General features: G+C 35.8%; 1 protein-coding gene across 3 annotated transcripts in view; it reads left to right on the top strand.

Moving 5' to 3' along the window:
* The window catches only part of LOC123524545 (eyes absent homolog 1-like), a 178896-nt gene that overhangs the window by 41448 nt on the left and 117727 nt on the right, over positions 1–19721 (top strand). For all 3 annotated transcript variants that reach the window (XM_053538733.1, XM_053538735.1, XM_053538734.1), the window contains exons 2-3: positions 2088–2141; positions 12467–12603. In XM_053538733.1, the coding sequence (XP_053394708.1) occupies positions 12490–12603 (114 nt within the window). In that variant the 5' untranslated portion in view covers positions 2088–2141; positions 12467–12489. The remainder of the gene's footprint in view (positions 1–2087; positions 2142–12466; positions 12604–19721) is intronic.

Here is a 19721-nt window from a genome sequence, read left to right as displayed (position 1 = left end):
AGCTTACTGTAACAGTATATATCATTAGACCAGGTTTGACTATTTTTCTACATGCCTGTAAGCAAGGTAAACAAGTGTATTTTAATTTATAGTTCTAATTATGTGTAACTTTAACCAAGAATAATTTTTTCTCCAATGGTTTAATGTTTTCTGGGATACTTTCGTGCTTTCCCGTAAGATGTCGGCCAGTATCGGTGGCACTATATTATCACAAACAGATAAACTGTCTTTGTTGAACAACAAAATATCCTTCTGTCTTGTTTGTTTGTGCTGCAACAATGTTTTTCTGCGACCTCTTTTAGTACTAGAAGTGGTCATTTTATCAGCGTAATTATTTGTTTACAAAGCGTCCAAATAACAACGTTCAGACAGAATGGTCCTGTGCTTTTTCGGATAAATAGCTACCTGTTCTGCCATAACGTATAACCAGTCTGTTGTCTAGTGTTAAAGTCTGGTACCCTTTCTTTAACATGGAAAATGCGACACGCGAGCAATTTTTAATGAATTGGGTATTAGGAATTTTAATTGCGTTTCAGTACGCACACTGTATGAATTCAGATGGGTTTTCTGCAACTTTAATTGCGTAAATACGCAGCTTATCTGGAGCTCTGGATGATAAATTATAAGAATGATATGCAACAACTTGTGAAAATGTAAAAAGTATAAAGATAGCTTAAGTAAATACATCAGTATGAAATCAATGCAAGAATCATTACTTGATTTTCTTTCAAGCTGGAGATAAAAGAAAATATGTATTGTGAATTTGTCTTGCACTAATTAAGTTTTTATTGAAACAAAGCAGTTTTGTAACAAAATAATGTCAATCTTTTTGATCCTTACGGTGTCAAACACAAAAAAAATCTTTTAAACCTATCAGTAATTCTGTGTTTCAGGTTTTACTAGAATCTGCAGCTCATTTCAGGAATATTTCAAGAATATTTGAAGTAAAAGTAATTTGATCGAATAAATGCAGCTTTCTACCTTCTCTGACACTGTGTATAGACTTATCCGAATATATGTTGTCCAAAATACCCTGCCGTTTTCAATATAACTTGCAGATTTTTGGCAATCACGCTTGTATTTTTGCAAGTTTTGCAAGTAGTTTAATTGAAATAACCAAGCTACTACTTGTTAGAGGTGGAACAGACAATGTTAATGGTTCAATATCAGGGATTTTTTAAGGCTGATTTTGGGGACGAATATGGGCCCCATCCCAATTGCAAAAGTTTGCTTATTTTCCCAATTCTTAGGTTTAAATTTCCCAAAATTTTACTGACCGTTGAGTGTCTGCTAGTTTCTCACTGAAGAAATACCAGAAAATTTAGTAGACACTTTCAAATGACAAAAAATATTAAACAAGAGACTTATAATATGACATCAAACAATAACAATGCTGAAATAAAGGTTGTATGATGGTAAAACTTATTTTTTGTATTTCCCAATTTTCAGGTTTTACCCGCCATTTTTTCCAACTGAATGGAAAAAAAAAAATCCCTGAATATGTTCCAACAGTGTCTGTTTGATTGTTTTCAACTGATCAGAATCGTCAATTTCTGCTGACTGATTTCGTTTTAATTAATATCAGATTTGATTACATGCAATATAAAACTTTGTTTGATATAATAATATTATACAAGTATTTGAACCCGATGTATTTCCCCCCCCTCATAATTAAATGTGATGTGCAAAAAATTATGGTGCATGAAATCAAAAGTAGAAATAGACAGTTGGCGTTGATATTTTATAGCCGGGCGCTAGGACATTTTAGCCAGGCGCAGCGCCCAGCTGAAAGGGCCTCTGGATAACCCTACAGAGCTGTTAAGATAACCCTGGCATTGGCTTCATGAGTAGAGTCCAATAAAGTGAACTTGATTCAAAGGTTGAACTAAAAAAGCATAAGAACTATAACTCTTTATTGAGTAGATATAAAATCATCTTCCAGATAAAAGGTACAATGAGTAGTATATAAATAATACAATGAGTTTTATTTGTTACAGTTATTTAGCCATTTCTGACAAAGGCATTTAGTTGGGGTATGAATCGTATTTAGTGATAGCTCAAGTTAAATCATGTATTTTCCATTTCAGGAGAAACCAAACAGTCAGGGCAAAGATGTAGGAAGTAAATTAACACAAGAACTGGTAAGCTTGTTTTACTCTAGAAATGTTGAGATGTAAATATACAGCAAATATGAGTATATGATAGATTTTTAAAAAATTATGAAAAACAATATTTGAGGATCTGTAAGACCATGCAGCCATCATATAGTAAAGCACTATCGCATTAGCTGAGGTAGCTTACAAGACTGATAACCTTTTAATGGGTGGAAGCAGACCCTTTTGTACAATTAAAATGTAATCTTAATTTAATGCATTTGATTAAATTTGAAAGAAATCCACCTCGATAAAGGCAGGTACCTGGAACATCTGCAAAGAGAAAGATTGACTCCTAGCAATGCTCAAACCCATGCGAGGTTTAAGCATAATTAGTGGGCCACAGAAGAGTTAGAGATACATCGCTGAACATTGTTATTTTATGAGACAATGGAGTTAAAACTTCTATTGTGCACAAGACCCAGACCCCTAGCTCCAAGGTCAAGGTCACACTTAGAAGTCAAAGGTTAACAGGGTCTGTTTAGTGTCTGGTTCATAACTCTGCCATTCATCAAAGGATTTTGTATTTACTTGGCGTAGATATTCCCCATAATGAGACGATATGTCTTGCGCAAGATCCAGACCCCTAGCTCTAAGGTCAAGGTCACACTTAGAGGTTAAAGGTTAACATGGTCTGTTTCTTGTCCGATCCATAACTCTGCAATCCATGAAGGGATTTTAAAATTACTTGACATAAATGTTCCCTTTATTGAGATGACTTGTCATGCACAAGACCCAGACCCCTAGCTCCAAGGTCAAGATCACACTTAGAAGTCAAATGTTAACAGAGTGGTTAACAGGGTCTGTTTCTTGTCTGGTCAATAACTCTGCCATTCATCGAGGGATTTTAAAATAACTTGGCACAAATGTTCTCTATAATGAGTTGATGTTTCATGCGCAAGACCCAGACCCCTAGCTCCAAGGTCAAGGTTACCTTTTTTTTTGTCTGGTCACAAAATGATTCATACCTAAACTTTTCTGGCATATTTTGTGCAGACAACGGTAGCATTCTTGGGCAAGCTTTGGGGGCATTTGTCACTAATAGTGACAGCTCTTGTTGATGTACAAGAAATACTGACTGTAAGACTACTATTTGTAAAGTACCCTTTGCAGTGCTCATTGTTCCCATCATGAAAGACAATCAATCAGGTTCAAATATCAGTTGTTGTTTTTTGTCCAGCTTCCATTTCCATCAGAATGGTATAAGTTATATATAATATAACAAATACTACAAGGTATCCTGCTCCATAATTATGCAGTTAAAGGATTGGTTCGTCGGAAAATGCAAAATAGAAAACAGCTGTTGTTAACACTACTCAATGCATAAACTTGCACATGCCATGTATTATTTGTAATGTAATTTCAAAGGACATTTTAGCATAAAACTGCTGTTATTGTCTTTGTTCAAGGCTGTTTTAACAGGAGAGTAAACGTGTGTTTAACAGAGAGATTCTCGCACGCAAATGCTGTTGAAAACACCTTTTTATATGTGCGTGTTCTGTGGCAAAGCGTAAACATATTAGGGCCCCAAAACGTTTGCTTCTTCGTAAGAAAAATGCAAGTATTTAGAACAGACTGGCTTGACTATGTTACCTTCCTGTAAATACAAAAAGGTTTCATTAACTTCCTGGTTTACATAAAATACATTCTGTTCTTTTGTTGAAAAAAAAGAAGTTTTAACTACCTTTCACATGTTAAGTTTAAGCTTGATGTAATTTAGGGTCCATGAGAAATAAAAATTGAGTGCGAATATGTGTCATGCTTATCTCAAAAAGTATTTGACCCAGAATCATTAAACCAAGTTGTGAAGCTTGTGTTTTAATTGGGATCTCTTACAGCCAGGCCAGAGTTATTGTCCTTGATTCAGTAAAAATATGCTTTTAAAGGGCTAAAATTTGTGTCGCATGTATCTAAAAAGTTTTTGTCCCAGGATTATGAAACATTACAGGAATATTATTCAGCATGAGAAGTTCTGCACCTGGGGATATCTTAGAGATATCACTCAGCCAGACAAGAGTTATTGCCCTTGACTTAGTCAGAAATATGCATAAAAGAGCATAAAAGTTTGTGTCACTTACCTCAAAAAGTATTTGAGATAGGGACATGAAACATCATAGGTGTATTATTCAGCATGTAAAATTGTGCACCTGGGAATTTGTTTGGATTGCCTTCAGTCAGAGCAGAACTATGGCCCTTGATTATCAAAAATATGCATGAAGGGCATTCAAGTTTGTATGGTATGTATATCAAAAAGTATTTGATTTAGAATCATAAAACTTTGGGGGTTTGATATTATAGCATGTGCAGTTGTGCACCTGTTGTCTGTTTGTGATTTCACTCAACCAGACCAGAGTTATGGACCTTGACTTACTGAAAAATACACATAAAGTGCTTAAAAATTTGTCTTTCATATAGCTTAAAAAAAGTATTTCACTTAGAGTCATGAAACCATGTAGGAATATTATCCAACATGTGACTTTGTGCACCTGAGTTTTTTTTTTCTCTTTGCAAGGACAGAGTTTTAGCCCTTGACTTAGTCAAAAAATAAATGCCCCATGTATCTCAAAATGTACTTTACCTAGAGTCATAAAACAGTGACAGGAGTAGGGGGTACCTGTTTCCTATGGACATACTTTTAGTTATGAACTGCTTGATGGAAGTCTACCAAACTTGGTCTGTAGCATCAGTATATAGTCAAAAACAAGTTCAAAATGCCAAGGTATTCTTTTACAGTTTTGATGGGATCTGGCCCAACATTTCAAGGTGAAGTGAACTGGCACTTTAAATGTCAGGACATACATGGTGATTCCTGGTTTAGGAGTTACGGCCCTTTGATTTTTTTTTTAAAATGCTCTATATCACACAATAAAAATGAAGGTCTTGTACAGATAACTCTTCTTACAGTTTTCAGAGAGTTGGCCTTAATTTTATAGAACTATATTACCATGAAGGTAACTTATGCATTTTGTCAAGATATGACCTGTAATAATTTCATAAATTATGTACGTTGCCAGTTGTTTTTCCAAGATCATTTCTGCATATTATCATGCATGTAGGGTACACCACTTTAACACATGATAGTTCAAGGTCAAGATGAGACCAAAAAGTCAAAAGGCACTATTTAGTGTCGGCTCTGTACTTTCAATGCCTTTGAAGGAATTTTCAAGAAACATGACACAGATGTTTGCAGTAACAAGATGACTGGTACAAAGTCAAGGTCATACCGTGAAGTCAGAGGTCAAATGGGCGGTAGTCTGTGTTTGCTGTATATCTCTTTAATCCCAGAAGGATTTTCAAATTTTATACACTGATATTTATGCCCCCCTTCGAAGAAGGAGGGGTATATTGTTTTGCAGATGTCGGTCTGTATGTAGACCAATCCGTTTCCGGATGATAACTCAAGAACACTTGGGCCTAGGATCATGAAAGTTCATAGGAAGGTTGGTCATCACCTGACCCCTATTGATTTTGAGATCTGTTTGTCAAAGGTCAAGGTCACAGTGACCCTGAACATTTAAACGGTTTCCAGATGATAACTCAAGAACGCTTGGGCCTATGATCATGAAAGTTGATAGGGAGCTTGGTCATGACCAGCAGATGACCCCATATTGATTTTTAGGTCAGTATGTCAAAGTTCAAGATCACAGTGACCCAGAACAGTTAAATGGTTTTCGGATGATAACTCAAGTTCGCTTGGGCCTAGGATCGTGAAAATGGATAGGGAGCTTGGTCATGACCAGCAGATGACCCCTATTGACTTTTAGGTCAGTATGTCAAAGTTCAAGATCACAGTGACCCTGAACATTTAAACGGTTTCCGGATGATAACTCAAGAACGCTTGGGCCTATGATCATGAAAGTTGATAGGGAGCTTGGTCATGACCAGCAGATGACCCCTATTGATTTTTAGATCAGTATGTCAAAGTTCAAGATCACAGTGACCCGGAACAGTTAAATGGTTTTCGGATGATAACTCAAGTTCACTTGGGCCTAGGATCGTGAAAATGGATAGGGAGGTTGGTCATGACCTGCAGATGACCCCTATTGATTTTGAGGTCAGTAGGTCAAAGGTCAAGGTCACAGTGACCAGGAACAGTAAAACGGTTTCCGGGTGATAACTCAAGAACGCTTGGGCCTAGGATCAGGAAAATTAATAAGGAAATTGGTCATGACCAGCAGATAACCCCTATTGATTTTGAGGTCATTTGGTCAAAGTTCAAGGTCAGATTGGCCAGGAACAGATAAACGGTTTCTGGACGATAACTTGAGAACGCTTGGGCCAAGGATCATGAAAGATGATAGAGAGGTTCATCATGACCAGCAGATGACCCCTATTGATTTTAAGGTCAGTAGGTCAAAGGTCAAGGTTACAGTGACCAAGAACATTTAAACCGTTTCCAGACAATAACTTGAGAACGCTTGGGCCTAGGATCATGAAACTTGATAGGGAGGTTGGTCATGACCTGTAGATGACCCCTATAGATTTTGAGGTCTGTATGCTAAAGGTCAAGGTCAAATTGACCCGGAACAGTTAAACCTTTTCCGGACGATACCTTTAGAACGCTTGGGCCTAGAATCACTAAACTTAATAGGGAGGTTGATCATGACCAGCAGATGACCCCTGTTGATTTTGAGGTCAGTAGATTAAAGGTCAATGTCACATTGAGCCAGAACAGTATAACTATTGTTTACAGTGAGCAAATAATTTCTGTTCCTTGTGCAATTACTGAATGCATCAAGGGGGGCATTTCATGTTTGACGAGTTCTTGTTATATTTGCCAGAATTAGATGACCTACAGAAGGCAACATTCAGTCATATCCGCTCAAGGTCAAGGTCGTGCTATGAAAGTGTGACTACTAAGCATGCTTTGAAGTTTCTCTTTTAGTATGGTATAAATATGTCATAAAAATCATATTTATAGAGAGAAATTACTCACGACTGTCCTTCCAAGTTGTATTGCAGTACCTGTGATAGTATTATCATTCCATCTTGATGAAAACAGACTGAACATCTACCTGTTTTCTCCTTATTTCATCTTAAAACTTTACCCTGCTATATTTTTAAAATGGACTGCTCCATCATTCAGTTTGGGCAATACCATTTGATGTTCAAAGGGGTGTTCACTGAAAATATACTAACTGAATAGCGAACAGTGCAGACCATGATCAGCCTGCATGGACATGCAGGCTGATGTTGGTCTGCACTGGCTGCAAAGGCAGAATCACTTGCCGCCAGCAAGCCAGATGTTCAGAAATAGATATTTGATCTAGTTGGATGGGTGGGATGTTGAAAAGAACAGCACTGCTGACACTGTTATCCTGTCTTATAGAATCTTGTATCTTGAATTACAGCATTATCTGCACTTGATACATCATGCATTAAGTAGAATTTGTTTCTGTATGTTAACATAGATGTGCAGACTTTTGATGTAATATTTTGTAAATGACTATTGGCAGATAGGGTAGGGTACCACTGAGAATGATGTGATACAAGTGCTAGCATGTGGTAAGTGAAGTCGTTTGATTTCTAGTGAAGTAACACATCAGATAGAAACTTTGTAAATGCTTCAGAATCATTTTTTGCATCTTTTAGAGGGTTTTATGCCTGTAGTTAGTGTGGGTTATTTATACAAACCTCCTATTCATCCAGGATTTGCTTTTCTAGTCAATTCATATATTTCATTATTGTAATTGTTGAAACCAGTTTGTATGCACAAGATCCTGCAGGCAGGATTGCTTAAGTTGCAGCAGTTATTGCCTTTAAGATAGCCACAATTGTGATTCACAATTGTGATATCTTTCAGGCAATAGTTCACAGGGCTTGCACAGACCTTGCACAGACCTTGAAAAGGCCTTGAATTTGATGTTTGTCCTTGAAAACTCCTTGAAAATGACTACAACCCTAAGAAAGCCTGGAAAAGTATTTGAATTAAAAGGAAAACTGCTTGAATTTCACCACAAAAATTTTCCGTCAGCAACTTGGTTATGTGGAAAGATATTTTTTTTAAATTTAGTATTTAGTCACTTACTAGTAGCATTCTAACATGGCTCGATTTGATTTCCGGTTAAACAAAGAAGAAACTCAAGCTCTGTATATTCTGCGATAAACAACGGTTGACGTGCGAGAGCATTATGACGTCAAATTGCCGCATGACATCCGGTACATTACTCCTTGCGTAAATGAAGTCCAGTATAATATTTATTAAAATTAATCAATGAGCATGTCAGAATGAAAATAATCAAGGCCTTCTTGTGATTTAATATCTAATTTACCACGGTTCTTCATTCAGATGCTTCAGTATTTAACCACTCGGGCTAACACCCTCGTGGTTCAATTCCTACGCATCTAAACTCTGAACCATGGTAAATCAGGCAATAAACCACTCGAAGGCCTTAATTATTTGTTAAATCTATGACTGCATTTTATCATACTTTAATGCGGTTTCTAGAAATAGTTGATAAAGGTTGGTTGGACTAAATTTTCAAGACATGGTTTCAAGAAAAATAGTTCTTGAAAAAGTTGGAAAGTACTCAAAAAGTCCTTAAAAAGTGCATGATTTTTATCTCAGATGTTTTATATTAGAAACTTACACAGAATTTATATATCCATAAGCTCCAGCACAAATAACTAGAGTTATGGCGATCAAATTTTTCATATTTCACATTGTTAAGATATTAGAGGCAATATTCCTTGAACAGTCTTCATTTGCATAGATCTCTAAGATCCCAGAGAGGCCTCCAAGGCCTCTGAGTGATTAAGTTTGCTGATTTCGAATCACTTCGGGTGAAGAATTCTATGTGAGGAAGCCATTTAGCTGGCTTCTGGAAGGGTTTGTGGTTCTACCCAGGTGCCCGCACGCCTATGCCTGAAACAGTGCCTAGAGTGGCACCTGGGGTTTTCCTCAGTCATCAAAAGCTGGAAAAGTGGGCAGTTGACCTATATCTTGTCGATGTGACTCTTAACCTAACAATACAAACAAGATCCTAGAATAAAATGAAAATGGGTAAGAATTCTAGCACCAGGGTTATGGCCCTTGATTATAAGCATTTGGAGAATCTTTATATTTAGCATAAAATTTGATAGTGGAAAAGATTGCAAAAGTGGAATCAGGGTGTAGGAGAAAGGTGATTAGATAATGCCAGAGTTATGGCCCATGAATAAGTTAAAATTCCCAAATTTCACATATCTTGAGCCATGCTAATGAAACTACACAGAATGCATATGGCCATAAGATCACAGATAAATTGTTCAAATAATACCAGAGTTGAGACCCTTAATTTTGTAGATATGGCTGTTTTCTCGTTTTAGAGTTCAACTATAAAACTTAAAGTAACTAACTTGTACAAGTTTTCAGGTCTTAAGCGATGTCATCATGGTCCTCTTGTGCTGTACAAACTTGGATAGTAGCATCCTGGCATGGTCCTCTATCAAGTTTGTTCAAGCGATTCAGCTTGGCCTGTTTTAGGGGCCTCTAGAGCTAAAATAGAAATGACTTTTTAGCTTGTCTGATTTTTTAAAAAGATCTAGGAGGTATTGTCACTTGATTGTCAGCGTTGGCATTGGCTAAAATTTTTGTTTAGGTCCACCTTTTCTCAAACATTGTAAGAGCTACAGCTTTGAAACTTTTCACACTTGTTTACCATCATTAGGGGACTATGTAGACCGAGAACCATAACTCTGATATGCATTTTGTCAGAATTATGGCCCATTTTGTACTTAGAAAATTTAAGTCTTGGTTAAATTTTTTGTTTAGGTCCACCTTTTCTCAAAAACTATAAGTGTTATAGCTTTGAATCTTTGCACACTTGTTTATCATTATTAGGAGACTATGTAGGCCAAGACCCAAAACTCTGCTATGCATTTTGTCAGAATTATGGCCCTTCTTGTACTTAGAAAATTTGAGTTTATTGGTTAAAGTTTTTGTTTAGGTCACCTTTTCTCAAAAGCTATAAGAGCTACAGCTTTGAAACTTTTAACTTTTGTTTATCATCATAAGGGGACAATGTAGGTCAAGAACTATAACTCTAACCTGCATTTTGTTAGAATTATGGCCCTTTTTGAACTTAGAAAATCTGACTATAACTCTTTTCTTACATATTATCCAGCACTTGCAGATGAGCAGTGGCACCTGTAGGCGGTGCTCATGTTAAATCCCCACATTTATTCGGTGGGGTGGGGGGGGAGAGAGCTTAAAGCATTCCTGTGGTCCGTACATCCTTCCATACGTCCGGAAATCTTGTGTGTCTAACTCCTCCCTCACTATTTGCCTGATTTGCTTCAGACTTTCACAGATGAACAAGCTCGATGTGCAGATGGCCATTAAGGGAAGAACTTTTGCTGTGACTATTTTTACCGCAGTTATGGCCTTTGATAGTTTTGCTATATTGAATAAAGAGAAAAGTCTTGTGTGTCCAACTCCTCAAACACTGTTGAAAGTGTCACAGATGAAGGACCTTGATGTGAAGATGACTATAAATAATAGCCTTTCTTCTGTGACTATTTTTTCTAGAATTCAGGGATCACCCTAGGTCAAAATTTTAGGGAGAAGTGACTTCTCCCTCCACAGAATTTAGGGAGAAGTTGAGGAATTTAAGAAGAATCGGCATAGCATTTAGTTTCCTGCCTATATATATCCACTTTCTGTGGGTCTAGCTGTAACTTATAAACAGTAATTATTTAAGGAAATTGATCCTTGCATTATGATTTTCATGAATTTCTAAATAAAGTATAAACTTAGCTATGAAAAAGTCGCCTTTAAATTTTTATCCGAAATTTACATGTCCGAAACTCGTAAATTTAACAGGTGCACGATCAAAACGCCGTGAACATTTTCATTCATTTTTCAATTCTCGTGCTTTTAAAATGCCCGATTTTTGCATCAACTTGTTCAGGTTTGTACATTTAATTTATTTATTAACTATTTATTTCGAAAATAATATCAAACTCGTAGATAATGGCGATCTTTTTACAATATTTTGTACGGCAGTTCTGATGTCCGCGAAATCATTTTTTATCCACAGTACTCGAGCCATTCATTTGCAGAAATTGACCGTAATCATGGTAATTGAAATAATTTTTGAAGTAATCTTTAATAAAATAAAAGAATAATATACAATTGTTGCATAAGATCATGCTCTCGTTAAGTTTATCGGCTTTTTACACGCCGATTGAAAATTTTCAAAATGGCGGCGGCTTACAATATTATTGTTTGACACTGTGGGAAATTAACGCTACGATTGGCTGAAGTTTGACAGGCGAGTAGGCGGGGTTGACTATGGATTTACCGATAATTTAATCTAGAATATGCATCAACTTTTACAACTTTAAGTAAACAGGTAATAACTTGCTGAAAAACTCGGCGATTTGGATTTCGCCCAGAGGCGATAATTAGGCGAAGTGGCCAACTTTAAAGCGACGATATCGCTCATATCGCCTTGTAGGATGATCCCTGGAATTGTGGCCCTTAATAAAAAATTTGCTAATTAGAGGATGGCGCAGTATGTGGGGGCATCCATGTCCAATGGACACAATTCTAGTTCCCTATAGATCTGCCCTGCTGATTCTGCATGAAGTTATTGCTTTCTTCTTGAGATGCCTGTCCAAGGATATACTCCCAGCTTTTCTGTAGATACATGAACTAACCTGTTTTCTTTATAGTTGATCATTGGCTGATAGTGACACATGCTAGTTTGTTTACCTTAATAAAACTGTGCTATAAAATGTTTCTGCAAGCTCCTGAACAAAAAAAAGAATTCAAAAAAGACCAAAAATTTCTGGATACTGCTCTAGAAGAAACATTTAGTGTTTTTTTTCTGAAATGTTGATGGGCTCTCTACAGTTTTAGGTTGTGCGTCTTCAACCCAAAATTGCAGAATGAAAGTAATGGTTTTGATCATGAAAAAAGCTTCTGATTAAGTTAGATCTTGATGATAAAGTGAAACATTTTACCCAACATGATGATGGGTTTGACAAAGCTTTATTTTATTTCATAGGTCTGTGTAAACTTAACTGGTATGGACATATTTTATTTTAGATACCAGAATAATTCATACCCCTCTGGTCCCTAGTAGTGTAAGTCAAGCACCCAACAATTGTTATACCATTTTATCATAAGGGGAATAACTGTTGTGTTGATAAGACATTTGACTTTACTGATAGCTTCCCTTAGAAGGGACACAACTCTACCAAACTAAAGTTGTATGTAAGTTTTATTTACTTCCCTTTGTCCACATAATAGTAATGGTATATTATGATTATGTTACAAGTAAAATCTAGCTTAGTTTAATGAAAGTTTGTTTATATATACTTTGCAGTGTAAAATGCTCCAGATGACCATATGACATTACTTGAGCAGTGCATTGTGGGAAGCCCACCAGGAACAATGGAAGAAGTGACGGGAAATGATGGCAAGCGCACGGTATCCCCGAGCCTGGATGCAGACGAACCAGGGGTAGGTTTAGTGTGGTCAGAAACTCGACTTAGTTTCAGTAAACATCACTCTTTGTGTATAAAATGCCTTGAGTGAGATACAAAAAAGATGAATAAACATTTTCAAATAAGTATTTTGTTCTATGGGTTGCCTTTCAAGTTTGAATTTTCATTTTCTCTCCAGGAACACATAAAATCCAGGGTGGTTCAATAGTAGTGTCCGTATGTTATAAAGTTGTTCTTACATATGAGCTGTACCATGAGAAAACGAACATAGTGGCTTTGCGACCAGCACGGATCCAGACCAGCCTGCGCATTCATGCAGTCTGGTCAAGATCCCTGCTGTTAGCTGACGGTTTCTGTAACTGCTATAGGCTTTGAAAGCGAACAGCATGGATCCTGACCAGACTGCGCGGAATCGCAGGCTGGTCTGGATCCATGCTGGTCGCAAACCCACTATGTTGGTTTTCTCATGGCGTGGCTCAATTATTATATTTCATTCAGTAGGCAGAACATTTGAACCTGCCTTTCACAGAAGTCAGTAGCCTAGCATACAAGAGACAGTGTCCAGTTTAATAACCAACAGATGCTGCAAAAGAAATCTCATAAATCGTTAACTCCTATGCTACACTGGATCCTGACAGGGCTGCCAGAGTCTGGGATACCGGCACATTGACAGAACATCAAAATTTTAATTTCCAGTTTTGGACTGCTACTAGGGCAATGAGTGGCAGGCACTGTCACATAAATTACTGAAAACTGTTGCAACCAATTGAAGGCTTGTCTTAGATTTCACATTCAAGTGGCATAAATTGCTTTTTTACAATGTCAAAATGGAGTTTTAGATACATTTTCAAATCAGATTCACTTCAATTAAGTGTCTTAATATTTGAAATTGAATACACGTTTTTTGAATTTATCTAAACAGTAAAGTATGGTAATAAATTTTGATTTCCTTTGAAGTTGTAGGGTAGGTAATACGAGCTGTAAATCCTGAAAATTTTATCTTAATAATTGTGCATGATTTCTTAAAAGTGGTACTTTAAACAGCAAGTATCATAATATTGTGAAAGTTACTGATAAGCCAAGTTCTTTAAGTCCTAAAAAATCGTAAATAACAGCATTCTGGGATAAGCCAGGCAGGTGCTAAGGAAACTTTGAACTAGAAATTTAAATTCCTGGAATACATGCTAGTGTTCCATACATTTCTGAATTCTTGAAATAAATGAAGATGTTGTATTTTATTTTTTTTGGCATTCAGTTTTACACTACCTGACATATGAGTAAATTCTTCACTTTATCCAAAAAAAAAAAAAAACATAAATAAAAAATAAATAAAAAAAATAAAAATGGGGGTAGTTGGAGGGGGCGGGGGTGGATGCAGCTTTGAAAATGATCAGTAATTAATGTAAATTTAAATATACTGTTAACAGTCAAAGCACTGTATTTATGAAAATATAAATTGTTCCTGCTTAACAAAAATATTAAAAGTTTTACCTAACTTCAATGTCACACACTGGCACATATAGGGAGAAAGCATTGCAGAAATACAATCAGTCATATTTTTGTTTCATTTAAAAGCAGTTACAAGTGGATACAGTCATATCTTTTTTATGGCTAACTTTGTCATGAAATTTACTTAAAATTTCTGAAACCTGTTGTATGCTGTCTATGAAAAAGTGAAAACATTCTTTATCTTAAGATTAAGTTGCTAAATTAACCAGAGTATTGCTTGTGATAAAACGATGTTCACAGTCAGGCATATGGCTGTTTTCTATCTAGTTCACAGTAAGATTATGTTGTGATAGAGCACTACTGGTACTCAGAGTTTCCAATTATGCAAAAATGTATGTTCAAGGCAATCTGTAAAAACACCTTTTCTTTATGGGCAAAAAAAAAACCCGGATCTTGCTTCACGTGAAGCATACCTATTTTAAGAAAGATAATTTTAAAAATATTTGCCAAATTAGGTAAAATTTATGTCCTTAATATCTGGAGAGGTATTGAGCATTATTTTATGTGGGATTACTTCTGATTGTAAATTGATTGTAATTTAGTGGTATAGTGCCCATTTTTCAAGTGTAGGAGGTCGGTGGTTTGCTTGCTTCCTGGTCATGTCATACCAAAGATGTGAATACCAATACAAGTGGCTTTCTTGGCGCGCAGCATTAAAAGGATAGTTTTAAGACTGGGCAGCCAGATGTCAGTATAATGTGACTGGGTGTGGTATCATGTGGCATTTCTGCGGTGTGATATTCCAGTGAGGTATGACTATAATGTTGGCATTGTGCTCACTGTCATTGCTTCAGGTAGATACTGTCGATTTATATATGATTGAAAAAGTGTTAAAAAAAAAGATGCTAAACCCAAATACATATGAGCCCCGCCATGAGAAAACCAACATATTGCGTTCGCGACCAGCATGGATCCAGACCAGCCTGCGCATCCGTGCCGTCTGGTCAGGATCCATGCTGTTCGCTTTCAAAGCCTATTGCAATTAGAGAATATGTTAACGAACAGCATGGATCCTGACCAGACTGCACGGATGTTGGTTTTCTCATGGCACGGCTCATATACTTTCTATTGTAACAATGTCATGCTGGACACATTTGATTCTGCCAGATCATGATCACCCTGCACATCCATGCAGTCTGATCATGACCTGCACTGTTCACTGTTGAGTCAGTATCTTTTAGGTAAGCACCCCTTTAAATAGTTAATGGCACTGTCCAAATTGAAAGATGGACAAGTTCATTATAGAGATGTAGCAGCATAGGGTTAAACCAATGGATTGACATTAATCAGGTGTTTTTTTGTATTTGGTAATTCTTGAAAAAGAATAGTAATAACACCTTAGCAAAACCTATTCAATCTGTTCTTTGCACAATTTATTCTTAATATATCCCTCAACTGATATGATGTAGTTATGCAGATATCTTTTATCGCAGAGTATTTTCATCTGTCTACACTTTTCATTTTCTTATTTTCACTTTTACAGTCATCAGTTGCGAGAGGTCCTGTTTTCTTCATCAAGCTTACAGATAGGCAATTAGAAAAAATACCACAGGGGTGTTTATTGTTTCTGTAGGTGTTCTTTTATAGCAATTAGGTGCAATCCTTACAAGCAATTCTACAATTAATTATTTCTCTGCCATTGCTGTTGTGAAATACCTTTACTGTTTGTTTTGCAAGGAAGCTGCTGATGGTTTTCATTCGTGGCTGTGAAGTATGGGGTGTCAAGTTTTGTCCATCATAGTTGTCCACCATCAGGGGAGAAAACTATACTTCCCATGTAATTTTATCATTATTTGTGGTCATAGATGGATTTGGTGTTGTGTAGATTATAATATATTAATTTTGTCTTAAATGTAAGAATAGTGGTAAGAATGAAAATGAATGAAGATATTATTATAACAGAACTGAGGCTGTAAAAAAAATCTTCGACAGTCCATGTTTTCTTTTGGAGATACCCTTAGAACAACAGCTACAGCCCTTTGTCTGCTGAAACAGGCCTCATCTTTGCATGTTTGGCTATAGTATGTGGTGTAGCTGTGAGTGTACTGGTAGGTCAGAAATGTACGGTATTTCCATGTTATGTATTTGCTGTACTACGTGTGGTTAAGCTACTGTGTGTCCTCTGTCAACTGTTGTAGGCATACATCAAAAGAGATAATTTATATCTATATTTGGCCTATATTAAATTGGTTGAAGATGAAGCATAAATTTCTTATTTAGTGAAGTTATATATGAGACTTTTTGCTGTTAAATTGGTTCTTGTTTGCAAGAAATGAAAGAAGTAGGCAGGTGTTTTTTTCGTGCCATTGTTTCATTGTAAAATCCTATGGGTAATTGTTGCTGCAAACCTTTTTCCACTTTTAAGAAATTTACTATGCAGCTACATTAAGAATATTAAAAGATTAGCATTTTGAAGTAAATTGTGCTTTTCCTTTTATGCGGACTCGTATTTTATTCAATTAACACGAGTTTGGAGCCACGAAGTGTGTGTGAGGCAATAAAAACACAATAGAGGAACAATATGTAGCAGCCATTTTCCCGACTGACACAAATAATTTATTTTAGATGCAACTAGTAAATCTTGATTTATATGATAACAATATCATTTTGAAAAATTTGTCTGTCACTTAGAGAATAAGGCGGTGTAGATATCTTGGTTATCTAGGGAACAGGACAGAGTTATGATATAGTATGGTTGCTCGCTATTAAGATAAAAAGCGTGATGACAGTGAATCAAAACAATGTGACTGCTGACTGTATGTTGTAACAGTGCACCTGAACAATTAAAATGTGCAACATGGAGGAAGATTGTGCTGTAAATGGACGCAGTCATTAAATCGCAATTAAACCCTCATTATTGGGTATTATCCACAAAGTAATTCCGTCTAAACAATTGGTCCCAGGGGCAATAAAAAGTCTGCTATAAAACTTTGGCAGCTGATGGTGACATTTTCCTGAAGTGTGTTGAAACAATTTTGTAAGCGTTACAGGAAGTGGGAGCCAGGCACCCAACGATACAAATTTCTATAGAATGTCTCCCAGTTACAAAACAGTACATATGATAAAATGAGAAGTTGAAAAGGCTGCATTTAACCTGCCAAATTAAAACAAGTTGTTCATCAGATTTGCCTTTTGTATTTTTTTCAGAAACACGTACACACACAAAAAAACATGCCATGTTTTTTTGCTTTTGCATGTACCATTGAAATAATTTGGCAAATATATATTGTTGTGCTACTTTTTGTAGACAACAATGCCCTTTTAATCACAAAAACGTACTACCTACACACATCGGCTATAATGTATCATGATACTTATATTTATTTGCATGAAGTTATTTCCTCTTATGCAGTTACACCATTTTCTTAGAATGTTTTACCGAAATGAGTTATCACAAAAATACAAATAAATTTTTTTGTTTAAGAAAAAGATTGATTAACAATTTATCAATTTTGTGTGGCTTTAAAATTTTTCAAAGGATAATTGTATATAAAATATTAAGAATTTATGTTACTACTAAAGATATTTTTTTGTCCAATTATGAACAACTTAGAGTAACTGTGGACATACTCTTTTGTAATTTCAACTTTTTTCCTTCTGTTTACTCTATATAAATATTTTTCCATTGATTTTAATTTTGTAATTGTGAGAAAGTTCAGAAATACTGAGATTGCAAAGAAACTGGGCCAACACAGATCAACTGTTGTCGCATCAACATAAACTTCTTACACTAGATAAAAATATCTGAGCCTGCGGATGCGCAGGCTGGTCTGGATCCATGCTGGTCGCAAAGCCACTATGTTGGTTTTCTCATGGCACGACTCCTCTATTTAAATATTTTTATTAACTTAAATGATAATCCTTTGTTAAGAATGTTTTTCGGTTTTCCTGATTCAATTTATATCAAACTGCCATAAAATCTGGAGTGAAAAGGGGGCTATTATATTCTTGGGTTCATACCTGCATTTGATTTGACAGGCTGTCATTTATAAACTGATCACATTGATTTTTATCATATTTTGAAAATTGCAGCTTATGTTTAATATTTGCTAGGATAAGTGACAGGGGCTGCTATATCAGCACCAGCATCTCCTGAATCCCGAATGTCAAACCTGAACAACGGTGCACTGTAATTTTGTTGATGTTTGATGGATAAGGTGACAGAACCAACTTGTGTTAGTTTGTTGTCTTCCCTATTATGATATATTCAATAAAATCAAGTATCATATCCTTTCAGGAGATATTGCTAAAATGCTGTTAATAAATGGAGCTAACTTTCAAAATCATTGCTAAAAATACTGTTACTGAATCGGATCTAACTCTCAAAATCATTGCTAAAAATGCTGATAATGAAATTGAACTAGCTCTCAAGATCATTGCTAAAATGATGTTAATGAAATGGAGATAACTCAAAAAAAACTTTGCTAAAAATGCTGAACTCTCAAAATCATGGCTAAAATGCTGTTAATGAAATGGAGTTAACTCTCAAAATCATTGCAAAAAATACTGTTAATGAAATGGAGCTAACTCCCCCCGAAAAACTTCCAATATCATTGTTAAAAATGCTGTTAATGAAATGGAGCTAACTCTCAAAACTATTGTTAAAAATGCTGTTAATGAAAGGGAGCTAACTCCCAAAATCATTGTTAAAAATGCTGCTAATGGAATAAGGTCAGTAATTCGGTCGAAAATGTGCTTCCGTGGTGTAGTCGAAAGAAGTCCATAATAAATAGATCCTAATTTTCTCATTTTCTGCGCAAATTCATGTAGAACAAGTGCTTTAATCACACTTTTTCGCTACTAGAATACATTCTGCATGAAATGAGATGGTTTTCATGTTCATACAACCCGCATGGCAAGTTTTGCAGATCGAAACCGGAAGTAGGTGTTTATTGCGCGGAGGAGAGCAAATATGCGCCATTTTTAGGGTAGCAGACCACAAATGACTGGCATTTCACTAGGAACTATTCAACCCCCTATTTTCTTTTCATTTTTTCGTTAATTTGTGATAGAACTTTAATGAAAAATTGGTGCAGGAAAAAGTGATGTTCTCTAAAGATACGTAAAGACGACATGAAGTTGTCGTTTTTTATATGAAACAAAGAAGGATTTGAATTACTGACCTTTAACCTAATGAAATGGAGCTAACTCCCAAAATCATTGTTAAAAATGCTGCTAATGAAATGGAGCTAACTCTCAAAATCATTGTTAAAAATGCTGCTAATGAAAGGGAGCTAACTCCCCTCAAAAAACTCCTAATATCATTGTTAAAAATGCTGTTAATAAAATGGAGCTAACTCACAAAATCATTGTTAAAAATGCTGTTAATAAAATGAGCTAACTCTAAAGGTCAACAAAAAACAGATAATGTACTGGCCATATATATTTCAATTTTTACCAAGCTGTTGCATGTTAGTCATACCATTAATCTAACTCTTAAAATCTGTGACATCAAGATCAACAAAAATATTTTAAAAATGATTTTGTTAATGACCTTACATTATTTCACCTGCGTAAAATTAAAGGTAGTCAAAACAGTTGGTGTGCATACACTTTGTACAAATATTTGATTTCAAAGTCAAATACACACAAACTGTTTGAAAGCCCTTATTTAGAATTCTCAGC

This window comes from Mercenaria mercenaria, chromosome 3, assembly GCF_021730395.1.
Source record: "Mercenaria mercenaria strain notata chromosome 3, MADL_Memer_1, whole genome shotgun sequence".
Lineage (NCBI taxonomy): Eukaryota > Metazoa > Mollusca > Bivalvia > Venerida > Veneridae > Mercenaria > Mercenaria mercenaria.
The sequence above is the reverse complement of the archived record's forward strand: the minus strand, read 5'-3'. Positions and strand labels throughout refer to the sequence as shown.